Consider the following 26,153-nt stretch of genomic DNA (forward strand, 5'->3'; position numbering starts at 1 on the left):
TGTTCCTCTGTCACTGCGCACACACACACACACACACACACACACACACACACACACACACACACACACATGGTTTGAAGATAAGAAGCTATCATCAGATTACAGAAGGATCAATATCACAGCAGATTAACACACACTGATATGATCTACATCTCACACACTGGGATTCACTTCCAGAATCCAAAAATATGCTTTAAACGGAATAAATCATTAAAAGAAAGACAGAAGGAAAGGTAAACAGTCAATGCAGAATGTGTTTGTACCTCTGTAGTTAATGATCTCAGTGCCCAGAACTGCGGTCATCTCCAGCACAGTGATGAAGGCTTTATCCACAGAGGTGAGAGGGAACACCGCACTATGACCTACACACACACACACACACACACACACACACACACACACAACCCTCAACACTTCATATATACAGTACAAAAGTAAAGCTCAACTGATGTGGGTTTGTCTTGTGTCTGATGCTGATATCTAGAGATCCCAATATATAAAGAGGCTGTATTTTGTCATATAATTTTACGATAATAAATATGACAGAAAATACAGAAACTGAATGACGTTTCTTTTACATAATATTTACGGCGTGTCTATTTAATCTATCTTTTTAAATAGCTTGTATTTTTAATAAATATAACTATATACAGTGAATAAGTGTTATTTTAGTATCATTGAGATCATTTAGATTTTATTAATATTTTGAATTATTTTTTATTTTTATATTTTCTGTTTTCATTTTTGTTTTGTTTAATTGTGTGTTATTTTTAATAGTTTTTTTTAAATATGTCTATATAGTTTTTATTATTATAAAAATGTATCTTTTTAATTAAATTAATTTTATTTTATTTCAGTTAAAATGTAATATATTCCAAGTAACATTTTTATAGTTTTAGTTAACTATAACAATCCTGCACTGAATATGATATTATTATTGCATACTGTTTAAAAAAAAAAATACACTGAGGTGCAAATACTATTTCTATTAACTACTATTTACATTTAGTGCAGAGAATTGTTTTATTTTACTTTGTTTCCACTGTGCTGAATATTTATCCCCTAAAGTAAAATAAAAATCAATCAGTAAAAAACAAGAATTTAGTGGAGTTTAGATGCTGGCTTCTCTTGATTTGTTTAGTCGCATTCTAGTAATTTGTTCACACATGAAGAAAAAATATGCACCAGACTTTATTCTGTTAAAAGTCTGTTTTGTGATACAAGTGACCAAACTGAAAAGTCATATAGACAGAGATCGGAAAAGCACTCAGAGACATAGATATTTCATAATCATACGCAGGTCAAACACAAGAAAAGTAATTTAATGAAGAAACATACTTGCTCGTAAGATGTTTTCTTTGCTGCTGCATCGTGACTGCACCTGAAGAAAGAAAGAGAAAAAACCTGTTAATATTGAATTTTTTGTGTGTTTTCATGGAGCTGTTATGAGATGTTTGCTACTAAACCCCAGAAAACAATAAGCAATGTCATGCTGCTGCTGTCATATCATTATGAAACGCAGAGACAAACATGGAGCTGGGAATTCTGGGATGTAATGAGGAGAATCACAAAAGTTTGAGGTCGGTAAGATTTTTAATGTTTTTGAAAAAAGTCTCTTCTGCTCACCAAGGCCGCATGTATTTGATCAAAAATGCAGTAAAAATCAGAAAAATTGTGAAATATTATTACAATTTCAAACAGCCATTTTCAATTTGAAGGTAATTTAAAATCTAATTTATTCCTGCAAATTCAAAGCTGAATTTTCAGCATCATTCAGTGTCACATGATCCTTCAGAAATCATTCGAATACAGTATGCTGATTTGCTGCTCAAGAAACATCTCTGATTATTATCAATGATAAAAACGGTTTAATATTTTTTATGTAAATTCAAAAGAACGGCATTTATTTGAAATAGAAATCTTTTGAAACATTTACTGCCACTTTTGATCAATCTAATGCACCCTTGCTGAATAAACGGAATCATTTCTTAAAAAAAAAAAAAATTAAAATCATACCGATCTCAAACTTTTAAACAGTATTGTATCAGTGATACCAGCTAACTGACCTCTCACCTGTCCAAACTGAACATGACCTGATCTAAACCAGGCCAAAAATAGATAAACCAGTTTGCTTTCCATTATATCTAATGAATATTAGAGACCAAAAACATAACATTCAAGTTCATCTGATCTAAAGACAATCTACTCTAATCCCATGATATAAATCGGTAAATCCTGTCCTTAATAACGCTGTTCTTCTCCTGTTGTCCTCTCTGTAACCTCATCGTGTTGCTCAGGACTGGACTGGAGTGCTAGTTTGTGATGACTGTACTTGTGAAAAGCACCCAATAATCAGTGGCAGGAAAGCTCTAATAGACTCTCTGGAGCACTACAGCGAGAGAGAGATGGAGCAAAATGTTCCTGAGGACAGCTGAGAGAAGAACGACTGAAGAACTGAAGGAGGAGAGAAAGACAATTACGAGAGCGAGACCCTGAACAGCACAGAGCTCATGAAACACGAGAGAGAGACGCACAGAACAGCTGAAAGAGCAGTGAGGGAATACTAAATCAAACGAGATGATGGTGTCTGCAAAAGCCCCAAAACACAGTAACTTCTGAAACAAGGAACAAACAAACACGCGGGCGGTTCATCATTTCTCTAATTGGACTCTTTGTTTGTGGCTTTGCATTGCACAGGTTCAATAACCGGCACTTTTTTAGTCTAAAATCATCATTTTATGCTATTAACATGGTGGCTTTCATGCCATAACCATTTTTATGTCAGATAATATGCTCAAATAAATATTTACAATATCTGAGATTTATGTATTTGAATATTGCATATACAATTTGCATCCATCTGGATTACAGTTTTAGTATAATAAACTTATTGTAATGCATATTTGTCAGTCATACATAAATGAAACAGGTGAGATTTCTGTAATAGTACTAATTAACTAAATACTTTTTAAATATACAATAATCAGGGTTATATATTTATTCATTTATTATTTATTAATACATCCAATTTGTTTCAGTTTCATACATTTGAACTAATTGAATATTGCTTGTTTCACAGCTAGTCATATTGTAACCATGTTCATGCTTTTTAACTTAATACATTTAATTGTATGAAAATATCATTTAAATAAAATGAAATAAACTATGACTTTTTGAGTCCAGAAATCTTACCAGTTTCATTTATGTATAACTGATAATAATATTAAAATGTATTTATGGTCTTAAAATAAAAACAAATAAAAAACATATGACCTGATTTCTTTTTTTATTTATTTATTATTATTATTATTATTATTTTATTTGATGGCAGAAATATTACCAGTTTCATTTATATATGACTGAATTGTATTTATGTAAAATAAAATAAAATAGTGAATAATATATAGACCTGATTTATTTATTTGAGTGCAGAAATCTAACCGTTTCATTTATGTGACTGACAATTATGCATCACTTCTAGCTTATTAGTTTGTTTGTTTTAAAACTGTGTAATATAAAAGGATGGAAATTTCCATGCAATTTAAATACACAAATCTTTTATTTAGAGCGTATTGTATGTAGTTTGATTAATAGTTCAAATTCTACAAAAAAAGCCTTGCATTGCATTACTTGCATTGATTTAAAAAATGAAATAAAACAATAATTTTGTACTCTTCTCATACAATGCCAATTTTAGAAATCACAATAGCAAAAGAATGACAAAAAATGGCAACAACAATGACTTAAAAAGGTAAAACATTTGAAAATAAAGCTCACATTTAAGTATCCTAGTCTTGAAATGAAATATTCATACATATCATAATTAAATCGTGTATCATATCATATTCAAAATATACAAAAAGAAAAGCAAAATAAGATGCTAAAAGAAAGACACAAAAGCAAATAATAATAAGAAGAAGACAAAGAGAGAGTTTGGCATGTGAAGGGCTGATGGTTCTGGGATAGTTACTCGAGAACTGAAGGTCCTATGGCCACGGCGATCATCTTTAAGCACCTCCAACCTACACTGGAGCTTACGGAGATAAAGTCATCAGTCCATCAGTTACAAGCAACAGAAGAAACAGTCCAACAGAAAACAGAGCGGCAGGCAACTCAAAGATACAGCGACAGACAGACAGAGAGAAAACTTTCAGGTGTCATAAGAACTAGAGGTTGTTACTGAACATTTAATTTGCAATTACATTTAAATCACCAAGAATAATAGAAGTTAAAATATGAATAACACACACACACACAGACATCTTTAAGGAATAGTTCCCCCAAAAATGAAAATTATGCTCACGCCATCCAAGATTAGGATGTTTGTTTCTTCATCAGATTTGGAGAAATGTAGCATTGCATCAGTGTCTCACCAATGGATGCTCTGCAGTGAATGGGTGCCGTCAGAATGAGTGTCCAAACAGCTGATAAAAACATCACAATATTCCACAAGTAATCCACACCACTCCAGTCCATCAGTTAATGTCTTGAGAAGCCAAAAGCTGCGTGTTTGCAAGAAACAAATCCATCACTAAGACATTTTTACTTTCAAAGCATTACTTCTGAGTCCATAATCCACAATAATGCTTTAAAAAGTCCATCTCCTGTTGTCTCTCACTTCAAAATCCACCCACACAATTGTTTAGAGCTCTTTTGGACTGTTTTGGCTTGTAAACGACGCTTGATCTGTGCAGATCTGAGTAGGAAGCGTTATTATGGATTATGGCCTCATATTTTAGCCGGAAGCAATGGTTAAAAATGTCTAAATGATGGATTTGTTTCTTTTTGCTTCACAAGATGTTAAAGGATGGACTGGAGTGGTGTGTATTACTTGTGGATTATTGTGATGTTTTTATCAGCTGTTTGGACTCTCATTCTGACGGCACCCATTCACCGCAGAGCATCCATTGCTGAGACACTGATGCAATGCTACATTTATCCAAATCTGATGAAGAAACAAACTCATCTACAAATTGAATAACCTAAGAGTAAGTATATTGTCAGCAAATCTTCATTTTTGGGTGAACTATTCCTTTAAAGTTATGCTTTATAGATAACTATATAGCCAGTCAGACAAAAACAGTTTAAAGTCAACATCATGCGCCATCCACTTTAATAACTGCAATTGCAGGAACATGTATTAAGTAGTAAATAGAGTTCATTTTGATTTAATGCTGACTTTAAAGTGCACTCAGAGGAAGATACAAACAGAGAAACCGAGGCATCAAAACAACAAAATCAGAGATCAATGGACAGACATTATAAGCAGAGAGAAGGATGCTCTCTCTCTCTCTCTCCCACACACACACACACACACACACACACCTTCATACAGACCAATTATGACATCTCTATCATAACTATCATATTAAAATGAAACTAGTAATTAAATCACACTAAATAAGACTTTCATTACATCAACTCTAAAAGCACTGGGATATCAGTTCATCAAACAATTCCCTCATTAAATATCCTAGATGTGGACTAATTAATACAAAACTGACCTCATTTGCAATGGGTTTACAAGAAATCGCCTAGAAGATGATTTATTCTTTTTGTGATGTCACATGATAGCTGATAAATCATCTTTCAGCTCATGTTGTTTTTGAGCAATCAGTAATTGAAAAGAAAAAAAAAAGAGAGAGCATTTTGGTATCAGGTGTTTAAAAATATTTAACTTTATGGTCTTATTCTTGATAACAAATTTCATAACTTCAGAAGTTCATGGAATTATTTGTGCTTGACATCCCTGTTTGGTGGATGGAAGTGGAATGAATACAGATATTCACAAAAACATGACAAATCCTTAATGTCCATTAATCACTCTTAAAAATCTAGGTTCTTTATTGGCATTGATGGTTCAATGAAGAATCTTGAACATCCATGGAATCTTTCCATTCCACAAAAGGTTCATTATTTGTTCTTTGGGGAACAAATAATGGTTCTTCTATGGCATCACTGTGAAAACACCCTTTATCTTTAAGAGTATATGTAATAAAAGTGGAGTGTGTGTGGGTTAGTTGTATTAGTGATGGTTCCAGAATCTATACTGCTGGTGTCATTTATAAGACAAAACCATATGATGGAGCTTGTACTGTAAATGAAGACAGTGATGGGGTGAAAATCTTGAACAAAAAAGTGTGAAGCTAAACTCAACACACTCTTGAAGTGCAGAGGCATCATGGGAAATTACATTAACTCACAAGCATGTGCTTTCATTCATACGTGCTCACTCCACTGCAACAACTCTTATGCCATTCAAAACTCTGTGGAGTTGATGTTTATAAATATGTAGTGTCTCAAGTCAGTCACTTTTAGCACACTGTCTTAGAAGACTGCTGTCTATGTAGGGAGCTCACTAGGATTTGGAACAGAACTTTGGAACAGGGATGTGTTTTTCATTGAAGTCAGGATTAGTATCGTTATATCTATCTAATTATATCTAAAACTAAAACCATTAAAAAATACATTATTGTTACTTGGAAAAAAATAAACTGAAATAAAATAAAATATTAGCATTTCTCACTAACTTGAAGTACTAAAATAACCAAAGCTAAATAAATTAAAACTAATAAATAAAAAAATAATAAAAACTATATAGACATATTTAAAAATTTATAAAACTGACAAAAGCACACAACAAATGTAGTAAAATTTTAACTAAAATTAAAGTGAAAACAGAAAATATGCAAAAAAAAAAATCTAATTCCAAATATTACAAAAACTACTATACTATATATATTATTGATACTAAAATAACTCCAGCACACATACTTCTGCAAACACACTGTTAAATCCTCGACACAAACAACATCACACGTGAGTAAAACAAAAAATGGAGGTGAATGTGAGCAAAATCATTTTGGTTATAAGTCGCTTTGGATTAAAATGTCAGCAAATAGAACATAAAGTGTTGATGGTGTCATACAACACGACATTGATTTCAATGTGAAATTTTGATAGTAGAAAGACTGAAATAGTATTTAACTAAATGTACTCTGATCATCTTTATTCAAATGTATATTCATATGTATATATATTTACGTAACTATATTTTGAAACGTATTTTAACAAATATATTTTTGGCCATTTTTTGTGTATTCTAAAATATATTTTAAAATATTTTATTTTGCTTATTTTATTTTGTTTTAAAACATTTTTGCTTGTATACAGAAAAATTGTCATGGAAAACTTAATGCATTGCACTTTGTTAGGACATGATGTAAATATTAAGCTTTCACCTTCTATATTATTTGTATTATTTGATTAACATACTGGTTCCTAATACCAACACTGTAAAAAAAATTGATTTTTGAAGTCGTTAATAAACATTATTGCAGTATGTTTTACAAGAAAAAAAAAAATTTAAGTTTTTCTACTTTAAAATTTAAAAGTTGACAGTTACTTGTCATTTCTTTGTAACAGTTTGTGAAATTTGTGAGTTCTACACCAATTTTTTTATAGAATAGATTTTTTTTGGTGGAAATTGTAGTTAGGATGGTAAATGTTGCTAAGTTTATATGCTTAAAGAAATAATGCTAACCACACAGTGGTTTGGCTTAACTTATTAACTAAACTAAATATTTAAACCCACTGATACCTGTTCTGTAGTGCCATGATAACTGGAAGATGATAGTAAGTCTGTTATCTTTGTAGGTTTGTGTTCAAAATGGATTTGTCCTGTATTTGAGCTGCTTCAGTAGCTGTCGGTACTAAAGTCATGTTTACAGGCTGAATTAAGTCTCAAACTATAATTGAAGATGAGCTCTTTACCTGGTCCAAGGTAGAGTACCTTGACTTGAGTGTGATGACCTCATCCAGGTGTGCTCTGAACTCTCGCCGCGACGCCTGGAGGAAGCCACAGGACAGTCACTCCCCCGAAACACACACACACACACACACACACACACACACACACAAACCTCTCCATATCACACAGACAAAACCCACTGATACCTGTTCTGTAGTGCCATGATAACTGGAAGATGATAGTAAGTCTGTTATCTTTGTAGGTTTGTGTTCAAAATGGATTTGTCCTGTATTTGAGCTGCTTCAGTAGCTGTCGGTACTAAAGTCATGTTTACAGGCTGAATTAAGTCTCAAACTATAATTGAAGATGAGCTCTTTACCTGGTCCAAGGTAGAGTACCTTGACTTGAGTGTGATGACCTCATCCAGGTGTGCTCTGAACTCTCGCCGCGACGCCTGGAGGAAGCCACAGGACAGTCACTCCCCCGAAACACACACACACACACACACACACACACACACACACAAACCTCTCCATATCAAACAGCCACAGATCCACAATCCATCCACATTCGGTCATACACATTTATAAGCATGCGCTGCCACAAACATGAACACATACACAACTCTCTCCAGCAACACACAGTAATGAAACACACTGCCGTGGTGTGCACCGGTACAATGGAAAAAATGAGCAGCTGAGCGAAATGAAAACTCACCCGCATTCAAAGCAACTCAACTGATCTAATGCTGTAAATCGTGAGTGATCAGGAACAAACCAAGAGAAAAGAAATCATGCAGCTGGAGAAATCACATTCAAAGTGAACAACACTCAAATCAAGCTTCTCGAAGCAATTTGACTTATTAGGGCTACTAAAGTTTTGGGAAACTGGAGTTTGTCAAGGTACAGTCAAGCTACTTACAAGCAACTAACAAAACACAATAAACTAACCGAATAGAAGCTATAAAACAGAGTAATATCATTATAAATGTGTTTATTTGTCTCTAAAACAATATTTCATCAGAACAGTACAATCTGACAAAAAACTTTTTATTTTACCATTCAATTTTTTTGTTTTTAATTGAAAATAAATAAATTGTTACTGGAAAAAGACAACAGCTGTTTTAATAGCTTGATTGATTATAATAGATTATAATAGATTGATTTGCATTTCAGTGAGTGAAATAAGTATTTGATCAGTATTTGGTGCAGAAACCCTTGTTGGCAAGCACAGAGGTAAGACGTTTCTTGTAGTTGGTCACCAGGTTTGCACACATCTCAGGAGGGATTTTGATCCACTCCTCTTTACAGATCCTCTCTAAATCCTTACGGTTTCTTGGCTGTCGTTTGGCAGCTGGAAGTTTCAGCTCCCTCCACAGATTTTCTACAGGATTGAGGTCTGGAGACTGGCTAGGCCACTCCATGACCTTAATGAGCTTCTTCTTGAGCCACTCCTTTGTTGCCTTGGCGGTATGTTTCGGGTCATTGTCATGCTGGAAGACCCATCCATGACCCATCTTCAGTGTCCTGGCTGAGGTTCTCGTCCAAGATTTTACAGTACATGGCCCCGTTCATTTGCCCCTCAATGTGGATCAGCATATTAGAATGATTTCTGAAGGATCATGTGACAGACTGCATATTCAAACAGAAAAGAGTTACCTTGAATAATATTTGACAATATACAATTTTTACTGCATTTCCGATCAATAAATGCTGCTTTGTGAGCAGAAGTGTCTTCTTTCAAAAACATTCAAAATCTTACCAACCCCAAATTTTGAACAGTAAATAATCCATGTGTTTTAAACACATCTAAGCTAAAATAGAAAGTTGCTTAAGTTGCAAACATTTTTTCTTTAGTATAACATGCCCTGATGAATCACAAGCAAAAAGAGCCAAACATATATTAAAGTATACACCATCAGTTTTGATTTCATGTCGACTTGAAATGCTCACAGTGTATGACAGGAAACATTCGGTATTTATTGCACACAAAATCAGCGCTACATCTCACGTTCAATGCATGCAAGGTGTCCTTGTGGTCCAGGAATAGTGTAATATATCTTGCAGGCTGCAGCCCACCCGAGTTTAAAGCTCAAGTGAAACTCAAGCACTACAGATATAATCTTTAGGAGCGTTATTTATCACCACACACACACACACACACACACACACACACACAGCGCTGTTACTGCAGCGTACACTGCTTCACATGTGCAATGTCCTCAAAGAAGTGTTTTTCTCAAGGGTGATTCAACACAAAAAGTGCTTGACCCAACTGATTCCAATAGACTTCAATGTGATACACAATGTGATACTACAAAATCTCATGACAATTCCTAACTAGTTTACGTCTTGCCAAATTGGTGGCTAATTCATTGATCTCATTTGTAGATTTTCATACAATCTGCTTATGTCCCAGTGATGGTTTGGTTTTATGGGTGGACCTTCATGCTTTCTGTACAAAGGATTTTGTTATCTTGTTCATTTTCTTTGCAGCAGCTTGTTTACTGAGACAATGTACGTAAAAGAGAACGATTTAAATAGGACGCCAATGGATGCAGTAAAAAAAAAAAAATATATATATGTCAAACTCTCATTGATCTCATTTGTAGATTTTCATACAATCTGCTTATGTCCCAGTGATGGTTTGGTTTTATGGGTGGACCTTCATGCTTTCTGTACAAAGGATTTTGTTATCTTGTTCATTTTCTTTGCAGCAGCTTGTTTACTGAGACAATGTACACAAAAGAGATTTAAATAGGATGCCAATAATCCCAGTAAAAAAGGAATCTCAAGTCCTATAAGAATCTAATTGGAATGGTTCCAAATTATAATAGAAATTCTAAATAAAACATTTTTCTTATTAGAATCCTTTTGGATTTTTGGGCAAAGGCTGTGTAAAGACACCTAAATGCCATTTCAGAAGCGCACCTTTGCAAGGTAAATTTGGCATTAGACTCTGTATCAACTTAACACTCTCGTATCGGCATTGATGGGTCCATAAAGAACCTTTAACATCCATGGAAAAAGTAGTTTCAAAAAGTAGTTTCGCTTTCACAACGAAACACAGCGTCACACACGGCGGCTAGAGTGAGCAGAGGCGGCGGATTCGACGAAGGAGCGGCCGGCGGGCTTGCGGCAACCACATGTGACGACCCCGGGCTAGACTCCGAAACAAAGTAGTTTCGCTTTCACAACGAAGCACACAGCGTCTTCACGACATGGTGGCAACAACAATACTACAGTGAGAATAAAAGTTGTGCCTTTTTTCTTTGCGTGAACATTTGGGCGGCGTTATGCAAATCTTCCCACATAATGACATACATATGTGGGTGCATGTTAGAACGAGCCGTTGTAGGTAGGCGTGGCTGACTCTTAACTTTTATAAAGAATATCTCTTTGGATTTGAGACTTTAGTCTTTGCAACTTTACAGATCTTCTTTATGCACCAAGAGCTTGTAGCACTCCAAAGAGAAAGGAAAAATTTAAATCACATCACATGACCCCTTTAAGGAATAATTCACTTAAATATGAATAAAAAATAAAATCATGTAGTTATAAACTCAAATACAACTTTAAAAAATTTGCTTTTTGCACACAAAAATTAAAGTAAATAAATAATCATGGCATAGTATGGCATAGTTTATTCAAACTGCATCAGCATAAATCTGTTAATTGTGAAAACAATTAAATTTAATCAGTTAAAAAGTACAAACATGGTTTAAATATGCATAAAAAAGAATGAATCTTGCTCGACTTAATGTATGAGATTGAAACAAATTGGATTTATTAATGATAAATATAAAAAAACTGACTATTTTCCATTTAAAACACATCAAGTTTGTTACAGAAAAATATGCATTACATTAAATATACTAGATTGTTTATGTCTAAACTGTGTAATTCAAATAGATAGAAATTTTATATGCAATTAAAATGCATAAATATTTTTGAGTGTGTTGCACAGAAGAAAGCAAGTCATATAAGTTTGAAATGAGAGGGAGTAAATGATAACAGCGTTTTCATTTTGGATGAGCTCTCTCTTTGAACCCTCATATCATGTCTGGCTCAGTCCCGAGCCTCAGACTTGACCCCTCTGAAGGGAGCGAGGGCGGACAACAGGACACACACAATCTGCTCAAGACTGCTAATGTACAACCAAGCGGTTTCTGCCACGCTGTGTTTAATAATGCTTTAGTAGATGTTTCTGTACTGCAGCTGAGCTGATGAGAAACTACCCCTCAGATATCTGATAAACTGTGGATGCAGCATTAATGTCTGCAAATAATCCACAATCTGAGATATCAGTGCTGGTGCATGTTTTTAAATGTCCATTACCCTTTAATTTTCATAACAAGCAAGCATCTTATATCACAATTGGGCTAAATAAGCAGTGACCTGCATGTCATTATCAGCTGAGTTGAGTCATTTTACACATTTATATCTGTCTACAGCTAAAAGACAATAATGCCAGTGTCCTCAAACTAAAACTGTGATAAAACTGTTTTGTAACAATAACTTCCAGTTCAGCACTCTGTATTTGAATGTTCAATAATCATTCATAATAGTTATCAAAATAAAAATCATAATATCCTATAAAAATAAAAAACAAAAATAATATAAACAAATCATAATATCATATAAAAATAAAAAATAATATCATAAACTCAATCTTAACAAAAAAATTAAAAAATGATAACAAATTTTTCAAATATTATTTTATTAAAATAAAAAAAACATTATAAACAAAAATCATAATAACCATAACTCTGAACAATAAATAAATAAATAAATGTTATATAAAAACTGCAACACACTGGAAGCATTTACTACTTCAACTTTTAGTCAAAAAAGTCGCAAAGCATCAAGAGCTTATTTTACTCTAGATTTTTGGCAGACTGCATTTTACAACCATCCCTAAAGTCAGGATAGCAGCTTTAGGGAGTTAAAATCAATCTTAACAAAAAAATTAAAAAATGATTTTAAAATATTATTTTATTAAAATAAAAAAAACATTATAAACAAAAATCATAATAACCATAACTCTGAACAATAAATAAATAAATAAATTTTATATAAAAACTGCAACACACTGGAAGCATTTACTACTTCAACTTTTAGTCAAAAAAGTCGCAAACCATCAAGAGCTTATTTTACTCTAGATTTTTGGCAGACTGCATTTTACAACCATCCCTAAAGTCAGGATAGCAGCTTTAGGGAGTTATCTAACATACTCATAATTCAGCCAAACATTTGAAAGAACACATGATCTGATCTTCTACATCTCATCCTGTGTGATGAATAACGCAAATGTACAATACAATGAACACAAATGGACAGTATCACATTAGACAAATTGCCAAGAGCCAATATGCATGACTAATTATTATACAAAACTTTATATACAATATTATAGCCAAAAAAACGCAACACAAGAAGACAGATGGATAGACTGATGAATGCAAACCTCACGGCAACAAGTTTGTTTTATATGTTCTGTATTTTTGAAATCACTCGCTCTTTAGACACAATCGAAGACACACACACACTCCATGAAAAAAAAAAACATGCACAAAATCACTCACACATACCAGCACTAGATTTATGCACAATTTGTCTGATTATTAAACGAACAAATGGATTATAATACGAAACACAAGTGTCTTCTGATTCAAGAAACATCAAATGCCAGAGGAAGACTGAAGACTTACCATCATCTACATGAAGACTGAGATCTCACACACACACATACCCACTGACACAGAGAGGAAGTGAACTCACACATATGGATGGAGAGACACACGCACACACACACACACACACACACACAAATATCTATGGTCTATAACTTACAAATATGTAGTTTATGCCTATGCACTATAACTGAAATTTATGGGGACAGGAAGAGACCATATAAACCAACCACAAGTTTGTCTCGTGTTGTGTGTCATTTCTGTCAGTTTGAAATGGAATATTATATTAGATCATATACTGGTAATGAACAACAAACTCAAAATATAGTACATTCACAAATGTACAGAAAACACATAGGAAATATGTTTAAATCAAAACTAAATATCTGAATATTGCTAACCTGACTTTTTTCAACAACAAAAAAAAAAGTGCTTTTGTGCATTTGATGGATAGGGAATGGACCATTTCATAATCAGAATTACAAAAAGAAAATGTTATTTATGAATATTTTTTTCTCTATTAGGAGATCTCTAAAAACAGGTCATCAGATTATGTCTATATAAGGATAAGGTAAAACAGAAACATAATCATAAATGTATCTGAATTACATACATAAATGTAATCCATTTGGATTGCACAGTTTTAACAAACTAATAAATGTGATGCATTTTTGTCAGTCGTACATAAATGAAACAGATCAGATTTCTGTAATAGTACTAATAAACTGACTGCATTTTAAATATACAATAACCAGGTTTATATACTGTATTTATCATCAATAAATCCAATTTGTTTCAATCTCATTCATTTTTAACTAAATGAATATTGCTTGTTCCACAGCTAGAAATATTTAACCGTTCATACTTTTTAAATAAATACATGTATTTTTTTTTACAATGAACAGATTAATGCTGTTTCTAAACAAGCTGAATAAATTCATTTTGAAAATATGATTATTTAAATAAAATCAAATATATGCAAAAATTAATAAACTTTTGACTTTTTAAAAAAAAAAATCTGACCTGTTTCATTTATGACTAGATATGCATCATAATAGGTTTATTAGTTTATGTCAAAACTGCAATCCAAAAGCAAGGAAATTTTACAGTATATGCAATTAAGATCTTGAGCCTCTTTCAAAGCAACTCTAGAATTCTTTAAACAAATCTTACAAGACTGAAGTATAGTACAGAAACTAGAAAACAATTTCTGCTTACTAGATCAGATACCAACAAACCAGGCATCATCTAAAACAGCTTTACCACGGTACACAGTCATGTAAAGCTCCTAAACTAATGCTACAAAAACACACAAGTCCATGTCGAGTAAAACGGATCCTCCGCATCGAGAGCTTCACATTCAAAATGAACAAACAAACATTTCACAACAATCTGGATAAACAGAAATCACAAACAGAAATGATTCTGTGTGGAAATAATGCTGATGAAGTGATAGTCAGCCACACTCAGAGATGTTGAGCTGAGGATCTGCACTGCTGAGCGCTTGTTTATTGTGTTCTCTTTCATTTCTCCTTGGCCATCACTATCTGATCTTCTCTGAGCATTAAATTCAATGTTCTCACCTCTGTGACAGCAAGAAGCCAGTCAGTTTTACAAGCTGCTCTGTTCAGAGGAGGAATATTATCAGCACACCACACACACAGCAATTCCCGCGGATATATATGCACTTCTATACTTCTACATAATTCTGATGCTGTTAGACTGTAGTTTGAGACATCATCCTAAACACACAGAAAATCAACAAAGAGAAACACAGAGGGGAATAGAGAGGAGGAAAGGAGGAGAGTGGGAAGGAAATGTAATGGAAGAGGTGTAAATAAGATTTGACAGATAAACATTCATAGATTAATCACTATAAAACTGTCAGCAATACGTCTGAGCTTCACACACACACACACACACACACACACATCATCTAACACATATCTGCAGCTGTCAGTAATGTCAATGTTTTTTCACATTGAGGTTTTGACAATCAAAACACAAACTGTAGAAGTAGTCCAACATGGAGAAAACCAGGATTAATGGAGCATTTCAGGTTATTATGGAATATTTGATTCTGATTTTTAAATTTTTTTTTATCACTTTTTTTAAATAATTCATTGCACTAAATTAGATTTGTTGATTTGTTAAAGTGCATTTAATCAAAAGCTCTAGCGTGATAATACTTTAAAACAGCACAATTGTTGCGTATCTTAAAGTTCATTTACACTACTGTTAAAAAGTTGGGGGTCAGTAAGATTTTTTTAAAGGTTTTGAGACTTTTATACTCACCAAGGATGCATTTATTTGGTCAAAAATACAGTAAAAACTGTACAATTGTGAAATATTATTATAAATTAAGATAACTATTTTCTATGTGAATATATTGTAAAATGTAATTTATTCCTGTGCTGCAAAGCTGGATTTTCAGCATCATTACTTCAGTCTTCAGTGTCACATGATCTTCAGAAATCATTCTAATATGCTGAGTTGCTGCTCAAGAAACATTTCTGATTATTATCAATGTTGAAAACAGTTGTGCTGCTTCGTATTTTTGAGATAGAAATCTTTGTAACATTATAAACATTTTTTTGCTGTCACTTTTAATCAATTTAATGCCTCCTTGCCGGGGCCAGCTCCAGGCATGGGCAGGGGTGGGCTAAGCCCACCCAAATGACAGTCTTGCCAACTCAATCAGAATTAGATAAAGATTGTGTTAATTTTTTTTATGCAGTGATTAAAATCAATCTGAAGTGGACTGTATTTTAAGAAGTTTAAGATATAGCTGTAGACTGCCCCAACAATAATAAAATAACACCAGAAAATTGCAGCATTTTTCTTTTATTAGCTGAATGCAAGGTGTGCTGATTTCACGCGGAGCTTCAGTCTGTTGCAGAAAAGCAGAGGCTGACAACGAGCAAAAACGGGCAGAAATATTTGCGCGCTATTTGTGAGTTACGGGGAGTTTAATAGGCTACATGAATATGCATCATAGCCTACCACTGAAATTACCTGAACGGTTTTAATGTTTTAAAAAAGCCGCTCATAATAACGTGCATGTACGGGGCAAGAGCATAATATAGGCTAAGCATCTAAAATGCATGTGGGCTATACAGTTCAATTGAAAGCTTACCCCTTTTGGATTGCTGTTAATGCTGAATGTAAGAATGAAAACTGTAAGTAAAGAGCTTGTGCGGTGAAAGTTGCGTTCGTTGCAACAGGCGGCTCGACTGTAAACGTAGCGTTCCCCGACATAAACGACCAACAATATCCAGTGATTTTTTTTTTGTCAAATTCCACGGTTTTGAAAGTTAAGTAGGTCTGCCATTTACATGATTCATGTATTTTATAATTTATTATGACGGCAATAGCATTTTTCTAGACTATGTGTTGATATGACGACCAGAGGCGGACAAAGTACACAACTCCAGTATGAAAGTACAGATACTGCTGGTCAAATATTACTCCATAACAAGTAAAAGTTGTAGAGACAGATTTTTACTTAAGTAAAAGTACATAAGTACTTGCTTTTAAAAGTACTTAAGTACCAAAAGTACATTTCTGTTTTTTATTATTGTTGTATGTAATACTTGCAATACCTCTGAAGCAACTTACCATACATTACACCTACTGAATACACTGACTAGCTTGTAGTATCTTTGGAATAATGAGCTTTTAGAATGTTAAAGGGGTCATATGATGTTGCTAAAAAGAAAAAAGCAAAACAGCAGGACTTATTTGACATAAAAAAAAAAGAAAAAAAAAGTAAAGTACAGATACTCAAAAAGTGTACTTAAGTACAATACTCAAGTAAATGTACTTAGTTACTGTCCACCTCTGATGACGATTAAAAAATGCCCACCCAGGATATCTGCCAGCCGACCCTTCTATAGCCGTGAAGAACCGGGCCTGCTCCTTGCTGAATAAAAGTATTAATTCCTTTAAAAAAAAAAACTCTTACTGACCCACACAGTTTTCAATTGTAGTGTACATGCATGCTGCATGATTAAAGTATGTTACAAGTCTAAATTATTTTCTGTATTAATCAACAGCAGGTTGCAAATGCAAAAATAATTTTAATAAAATCTCAAACTCAAAATATTCCATTAAGTGCCCATCTTAAGACAGAATGCAGAGGGTTTTAATCAATATATCCTTAATGAATGAGCCATCACCATTCTGCCCAATTACTTGTGCATTAAAATGAGATGCAGGATTGCATTTGCAGATAATCACAGGAACTGGTATGTGTGTTAGTGGCTCACTGTTATGTAACCGTGTTATATAACTGTGTGGAGGACTGCCACAGCCATATCATCATCTGTGTGTCTGCGACTGTGAGAGAACACAAGACAGGAAGTGACATCGAGAGACACAGAGAGAGTCTGAGTATGCTAGTGATCAGGACGGCTATAAATCAAATGATGTTTCTGGTGAAACAATTGTGATTCTTGAGTTTTTCCTTTGTCATTATCATGACACTAAGGGCACATCCCGGTTTAGTCACTGTGCAGTGAAAGCATCTAAAATGGTTAAAGACATGACCAATCACAATTCAAAATGCAAATCTTATGATGACATCATCGATATCGGTTACATTTTTTAAAGGGAAAATTTGTATTCATCAACATTCACTCACTCTCATGTTGTTTTAAATCTGCACGACTTTCTTTTTGCAGAACACACACAAAAAAAATAAAATCAAATAAAAAAACAATTAGAGCTCGAACAACACTGGACGACATTTACTTTCATTGTATGGAAAAAAATAAAAAATAAAACCACAAACAATTTTTCTTTTTTTTACTTGAACAAACTTAATAAAGAAATAAATGTTTTATAAAAATAAAATATTATAAAAAATATTCTATTTATATATAAAATATACATTGCAACAAGTTGCTGCATTTCTCATTTTTATTTAGTTTAACTTGCTGTACTAAAATAACTAATATTAAAACAAAATAAAAATGAATAAAAGCTCGATTCCCAGGGAAAGCATAAATTGCTCAAAAAATGTATATAGCTTGAATGCAATGTAAGTCACTTAAACAAAAGCATAATGCCAAAGGCATAAATGTAATAAATGTTCAGAAAACTCAGTCGAATGTTCATCTTCAGTCGAATAGACATTTATAAACAGATGTCAATTAATTTTTACTTTTTATTTGCAATTAATTTAACACTTTTTCCAAATTGATCCCACATTTATCGCAAAAGCACAAAAGCACCATACTGTAATATTAATAAAAATTACAATAGCATCTCAATGATACTAAAATAACACTGGAATCTAAAAATGCATTGCAAAAACAAGTTTTGAAAGCAATGGTGGAAGGGAATAATTTCAGCTAATAATGACTAGAATTATATAAATCCATATATAAAAAATATGAATTTAAATTTGTTGATAATTTGCGTACATTCTAAACCTGAGGAAGGTCAATTGGCCAAAACATTGCTAAATAATGCTAAATACTTTATAAATACATATATAAATAAATACACCATACTGTTAAAATAAAAAAATAAAAACATCTGTGGAGTTTATGGTAAAAAACTGGCGTCTGAGGTTGCCAGAACTTAAAAAAAAAAAAATATGATGGCAAGATTTTACGGATTGAACTTAAAATTGGGGGAAGTCGTGGCCTAATGGTTAGAGAGTCGGACTTGTAACCCAAAGGTTGCGGGTTCGAGTCTCGTACCGGCAGGGATTGTAGGTGGGGGGAGTGAATGTACAGCGCTCTCTCCCTCCTTCAATACCACGACTGAGGTGCCCTTGAGCAAGGCACCGAACCCCCGACTGCTCCCCGGGCGCCGCAGCATAAATGGCTGCCCACTGCTCTGGGTGTGTGTTCACAGTGTGTGTGTGTTCACTGCTGTGTGTGTGCACTTAGGATGGGATAAATGCAGAGCACTAATTCCTAGTATGGGTCACCATACTTGGCCACATGTCACTTCACTTCACTTCACTAAAATACAGTTAAAGTTAATATATATACCAGCCTACTGGAGGACTAAAATTAGTTTTGTACTTTTATAGTACACTGACAACCATCATAAAACACTGTTGGTAATGAAAAAACAACATGTTTTCATCACAACAAGTTTTTCCACAAGCTGAGGTCAATACTAATATATAAGGTGGCATTCACACAAACACTATCATGGTCACGCTAAAATAATGCAATAAACATTAATTTAGCAACATAAGATGCAATATAAAACCCTAATGTTTATAAGTGACAAGAAACTAAGAAGAAACAGCTATTTCAATGAAAAAACGGTTAATTTTGGTATATGTATACTTTATGTAAACTTGTACTCCACAAGCCGAGGTCAATACTAATATATAAGGTTGCATTCACACAAACACTATCATGGTCACGCTAAAATAATGCAATAAACATTCATTTAGCAACATAAGATGCAATATAAAACCCTAATGTTTATAAGTGACAAGAAACTAAGAAGAAACAGCTATTTCAATGAAAAAACGGTTAATTTTGGTATATGTATACTTTATGTAAACTTGTACTGTAAATTAAAAAATGACTAAAAATTATAAAATCTTTTTCACTTACAAAAACTGTAAATTTAAAACATCCCATTAGATTTATTAGAGTTTTTCACCATATATAGTAAGGGAATTTGCTGTTAAACAGTGAACAGGTTTTTTACTCTTGCATTTTTTTAGCGTTTAAAATTATGATCATTTAATAAAAGTCATCCATACATATTGACTTAAATATTTGACTTCTGACTTCTGTGAATCACACAAAATATTGTATGGCTTAAAAATGACTTCTAAATACTTTTTTAGCAGTTTGATGGTGCCGTTTCACATTTGTTTTTACAGTTTGCAAAAGAGCAGTTTAGACCTTTAGAGCATTGCAACTGTATTTGTTCGATATTTTGCTTTAAATGTAGCGTTTTTACTGAAATAAAACACAGACAGTTTGTGCTGTGCAAGATGAAACTCCAATAGACTGCCCTCTGAAAATGATCTATAAATATAAAAAAAAATATATATATATTCCTTGCAAATTAAAAACAAAAAACTTCCTTCCTCAGTAATTTTGTCTTGTTTTCCAATACAAATATCTAAACTTAAATTAAAATACATTTATTGGAAATGCAAAATGACTTCAAGATATCGAGCACTGTTTTCTGAAAAATTTATCAAAATTAAGTGTGTTTTTGTATAAACTAGAACAAATAATCTACAAATGGGGTCAGAAATTGAATCTTGTTTTCCCTTTGAATTAAGTTTATTTTTCTGACCCCACTGGCATTTTTTAACAAATAACTTGCTTAACTTTTCAGAAAACAAAACATATTTCACTTCTCAAGTAAATGCATTTTGATTTAAGAATGTTTAGATATTTGTCCTGGAAAACAAGACAAAACTGCAGAATTCTTCAGTATCCAACATATGAAACGGAATCCTGTGAAATCCACACACGGATGGGACTCTGACAGGGGTTTTGGGGTGAGGTGAGCGTGGAGGTCAGCAGCAGGGTGAGCGAGGTGGGGAGGCAGAGGAACGGCAGACAGGAAGCGAACAGTGCGAGGACAGGAAACAGGAAACAGGAAGTGAGGCGCTCTCACCTTGGGGGTGGGACAGGAAGCGGTGGAGAGGCGAGAGGTAGCCTGGGCGCGTGGCGACTCGGACGGCGTGGTGCTCAGAGACGCCGTGTCACGGGGAAGAACCTGGACGCCCCGTGAGATGATGGAGTCGGGAATCTAAGACATAAAAGAAGGATGTTTATTAAAATCATAAAGTTCCAAATATCTGCTCTCTTATAATTTGTGCATTAAATAATGTAAAAAGTCTGCAAGTTTTGAAATAATTTATTTCCACTGAGCTTGTGGTGAAACATGTTCTTGTCATGTTTGTAATCACACACTTCGCATACGTCCCAATCTGCGTTCTATTTAGTGTGTTCCAAGTTGTAGTACACTGAAAATAATATGCTAAAAAGTCCACGGATGGAACAGTATTTCTAGATTTTTCACGTTTTTTGGCCTAATATGACTCACTAACTCTTGCTATGTGAAAAAGGAGAAGACTGTGGCAGTTCAATATCAACTTTTTCAGTATTCAGCAGAAAATTGTGAGGGATGTTAAGCCATAATTACATTAAAAATAACAATGAATTTTGAGGTAATGTATGTAGTAACATGCTAAATGTATTTAATATGTTTTTATGTATTTAAATATACTAATTGCAACATCATTGCAAATGAGCAATTACAAATATATTTAAATACATAACATACAAGTCTGAATAAAAATGACATTAAATTTTAGTTTACATTCGGCAGTACATATTAATCATATTCCAAAACAATAGAAGTAGTTATGAAATTACATATAAGATGTACTTAAGTCCCACATAAGTGGGCAAAAAAAGCTCAACTAAATGCATTTAATATAAATTTACATTATAATACATTTTCATTTAATTGCAAATAACATGCAGTTAAGCGTCTGAAACATTACATTCAGATCTTATTTGAAGACTGTGTAAAGGCAATTCAGAGAATTGTTTCTAAACACAAATTATAAATGATGAATGAGGTCGACACAAACACCACAAGCACACAAATGATGTGAAGATGCTGTCATGATATTCACTCACACCAGTGGATGCTGCAGCACACATGAAGATGACACACAATATCATGATGAGAATGAAGACAAATGGAACACCTGCAAACGTCCAACACAGTCATGTGAGAACTAGGGTGAAGGTTTGATTTTGACATTAAAGAGGACATAACAGCAGACAACACCCCCTCCCCATCCACCTACACAGACATTTCTACATTTATGATAGACTTTTGACCACAGTTTCATGTCATCTAAAGTATTTATTTACAGCTATGGTAACTAACATACTCAATTCATAAAGAGAGCTTTTTTATTTTAGCATATTCATCAGACAATAATTACACAATTTTGATTAAACCAACAACATTACAGCAGCAGTTTTAAAGATGTTTTGATTGTTTGAGTACTCAAAAGAGAATTTAGCAAAGAATAACTTAATTAATTTGTGTTCCCTGCTAGATGAATTTCACATACATAAACAAAAATCTGGCTCTAAACCTCTATTTTCTTTATGCAGAGTTGATCTAGACCAGTATTTGGAAACTATCCAAAGCTGTGCTCATCCTAAAGCAATCAAAACTGTATCTCTATATTTATCCTATGTATCCTCTTAAGGTGTAAATTTATTACTTTTTTTTGTTAACCTGGCAACACATCCCTTCCGAAAATTAACCATGGTTTTACAAAAAATAATAATAATAAAAAAAACACACCATTGTATCCACTAATTAACCATGGTTTTACTACACTAACCATAGTTTAACCATGGTATTTGTAGTAAAACTGTAAAGATTCACGATATGCAGTAGTACCGTTCTGAATCAAATGATTCCAAATATGAGCTCCGAAGTTCCCATTTGAATCAAAAGATTAATGAACCCGCTCCGAAGTTCTGATCTAAATCAAATGATTCGCGATCCTTGCCCCGAAGTCCAAATCTAAATCAAATGATTCGTGATCCACGCTCCGAAGTCCTGATTTGAATCAACAGATTCACTAACCCACTCTGAAATCCCGATCTAAATCAAATGAATCGCGATATGCGCTCCGAAGTCTAGATCTGAATAATGATTTACAAACACACTCCGAAGTTCCGATCTAAGTCAAATGATTCGCGATACGCTTTTCGAAGTTCCGATCTGAATTAAAAGATTCATGAACCCGCTCTGAAGTTCTGATCTAAATCAAATGATTCGCGATCCTTGCCCCGAAGTCCAAATCTAAATCAAATGATTCGTGATCCACGCTCCGAAGTCCTGATTTGAATCAACAGATTCACTAACCCACTCTGAAATCCCGATCTAAATCAAATGAATCGCGATATGCGCTCCGAAGTCTAGATCTGAATAATGATTTACAAACACACTCCGAAGTTCCGATCTAAGTCAAATGATTCGCGATACGCTTTTCGAAGTTCCGATCTGAATTAAAAGATTCATGAACCCGCTCTGAAGTTCTGATCTAAATCAAATGATTCGCGATCCTTGCCCCGAAGTCCAAATCTAAATCAAATGATTCGCGCTCCACGCTCCGAAGTCCCAATCTGAATTAAAAGATTTACAAACCCGCTCCAAAGTTCCGATCTAAGACAAATGAGTCGCGCTCCACGATCTGAACTAAATAATGATTTGTGAACCATCAATTCAGATTGGAACTTCGGAGTGTGTATCACAAATCTTTCAATTCGTGAAATGATTAACGAACCCGCTACAATGAATGTAAAGATTCACAAACCCGCTCTGAAGTTCCAATCTAAATCAAATGATTCGCAATCCAATTGGAGCGTTTTGAAACAGTTAATCATTTTGCGACGCAATGCTTGAACTGATTTCGAAGTTTCGAAAAGTTCAGTTTCAAGGATGTACTTTTCTAACGTATTTACTTTAACTTCTCAGGTAATATCAATCAATGGTATGACCTATTTCAGATGCGGCCAAAATTACAACAACAGTAGTTACATATACATATATTTAACTGTTTTATCAAAACTATTGCTAGGGATAATTTAGTAGTCGCTGGATATTGGCAGGGCCATGTCACTAGCATCCCTACTAAATTCTATGCCCTTGTGTGAGAAACACTTTTGTATAGCATAACTGATTTATATATAGCTACAGGTTTACCTTGGCAGCGATGGAGGCGGCGGTGATGTGCGAGGAGGAGCTGTCCTCTGTGGAGGCCACACCGCTGTCCTTCTTCTCCTCCTCCTCGTCCTCACACTGCACACCCTTGTCCTCGGTCTGCCGGTGTGGGCTGCTGGCGGGCAGCGGGGACGGAGGAGGTGGAGGCGAGGGCAGGTCCTCCAGCTCGTTTGGCACCTCCTTCATTTTGACCACAGCTTCTCGGAGCAGGTCGATGGCGTGCGGGAGAGCGGGCAGGATGAACTGGAAGCATTCCTACAGGACACACATGCAAAGAAGAATAAATCCAAGAGCTTGAGACATGAATTTTGAAAAATTACTCACCCCTTAATGTTACTTTTTGTTTAAGTAAAATCATTAAATGCCATCCTTCCGCTAGGAAAAATAGTCCCTGTTACAGTAACTGTTTCAGTCTACAGCAATGTTCAGTTGTAACACCCTCATCTGATGGAGCTCAAATACAAAAATAGCCTAAGAACTGTTCTCATCAGCTCATTATTTTTTAACACAATATATGATGTTTCCGCATCATATGATATTTGTTTATCTCTCAGCATGAGAAAACATTCGTTTTCTTTGACTGCGTGAAGGGCGGGCTCTCAAAATCAAAGGTGAATGATGCAACATACCGCCAGCAAGGGTCACTCATACTTCATTACATAAATAATAAACTACTTTATGCCCAATTACAAAATAGATGGAAGAGTTTTTGATAGTAGTATATGGATTGTTTATGTTTCTAAGGGCGTTGCACAGGGGTGTATTTCCCAAAAGCAACTATGGTCGCAAATTCCGTCCATTACCAATAGAGTTCAATGGAAATAATGACCATAGTTATTTGTAGTTCAGATTTAGGTTTTCACAAAAACAAAAAGTTGTATAAAATGATAAACTGCACATTTCAGCCTTTAAAATATTTTTAAGAAAAGGGATGAGTCAAAAGTATCAATTATTACATCAATTTAAACAAAACCCTGTACAATAACAAATAAACAATAAAAAGGCAGCTTCACAATTTTTTAATTCAAATGTTGCTCTATATACAATCCTACTGAAAATCCTACTGAAAACAAAACAATACTGTTTTTGGACATTTACCCTGAAATAACTTTATAGTTAACTAAAACTAAAACCATAAAAAGCTTTTGTTATTTGAAGTAAAATAAATTTTAACTGAAATAAAATTAAAAGTATTAAAATTTTTTAAAACTGCATTCAGCTAGTTGCCAAGGCAACCTTTCTCATTTTCATTTAGTTTAACTTGATGTACTAAAATAACTAAAATTAAATAAAAAATGGATTAAACTATATAAATGTATTAAAAAACTAATAATAAAAAAACTAATAAAAACTACTAATGTCAAAAACACACAACAAAATTACTAAAACTTCAAATAAATGAAAACATATAAAAATAAAATATAATTCAAAATATTAATAAAAACTAAAATAGTATCTCATTAATACTAAAATAACACGGGCATAAACCACTATTATAGGTGATTTACTGAAATTGATAGTAAAGTGCAAATTTTATTCAAAAGCTATATAATGTACATGGTGTTTCTCATAAATTGGCCAAGCAATGAAACAATTATGACCCTTAAGTAAACTATTCTGGACTGATCCAAAAAGAGCTCTATAATTATTCATGTTTATCTCTATTTCCAGCACCCATTAATGTATATTTTATTGAGACCACAAGCAAGTCCACAAACAGAATTAAACTTGCATATTATTGTCACGGTCACTCGGGGAGGAAGGAACGAAGGAGCGAGGAGACGAGGAGTAATACAAATCAAAAGGGTTTAATGAGGGTAACGCTCGGATCACATGGAAACACTGGAGACATCAAGTAGACAGAATGACATTTAACAGCAGACAGAAAACACTGGGAAACACAGGGTTTAAATGCACAGACACCAATGGGACACACCTGGGAGCAAATAA

The 26,153-nt window shown here is 33.8% G+C and overlaps 1 protein-coding gene across 2 annotated transcripts in view; it reads right to left on the reverse strand.

Moving 5' to 3' along the window:
• The window catches only part of LOC107704060 (gephyrin-like), a 325,183-nt gene that overhangs the window by 14,593 nt on the left and 284,437 nt on the right, over positions 1–26,153 (reverse strand). Inside the window, exons 9-14 of one of the 2 annotated variants that reach the window (XM_016506902.1) lie at positions 24,186–24,458; positions 21,057–21,191; positions 8,130–8,204; positions 3,971–4,033; positions 1,339–1,381; positions 264–362 (exon numbers count right to left, since the gene is read on the reverse strand). In XM_016506902.1, coding sequence (XP_016362388.1) covers positions 264–362; positions 1,339–1,381; positions 3,971–4,033; positions 8,130–8,204; positions 21,057–21,191; positions 24,186–24,458 — 688 coding nt within the window. The remainder of the gene's footprint in view (positions 1–263; positions 363–1,338; positions 1,382–3,970; positions 4,034–8,129; positions 8,205–21,056; positions 21,192–24,185; positions 24,459–26,153) is intronic. The other variant, XM_016506903.1, reaches the window with a different exon arrangement.

This window comes from Sinocyclocheilus anshuiensis, unplaced genomic scaffold, assembly GCF_001515605.1.
Source record: "Sinocyclocheilus anshuiensis isolate Anshui unplaced genomic scaffold, SAMN03320099.WGS_v1.1 scaffold534, whole genome shotgun sequence".
NCBI classification, from domain to species: domain Eukaryota; kingdom Metazoa; phylum Chordata; class Actinopteri; order Cypriniformes; family Cyprinidae; genus Sinocyclocheilus; species Sinocyclocheilus anshuiensis.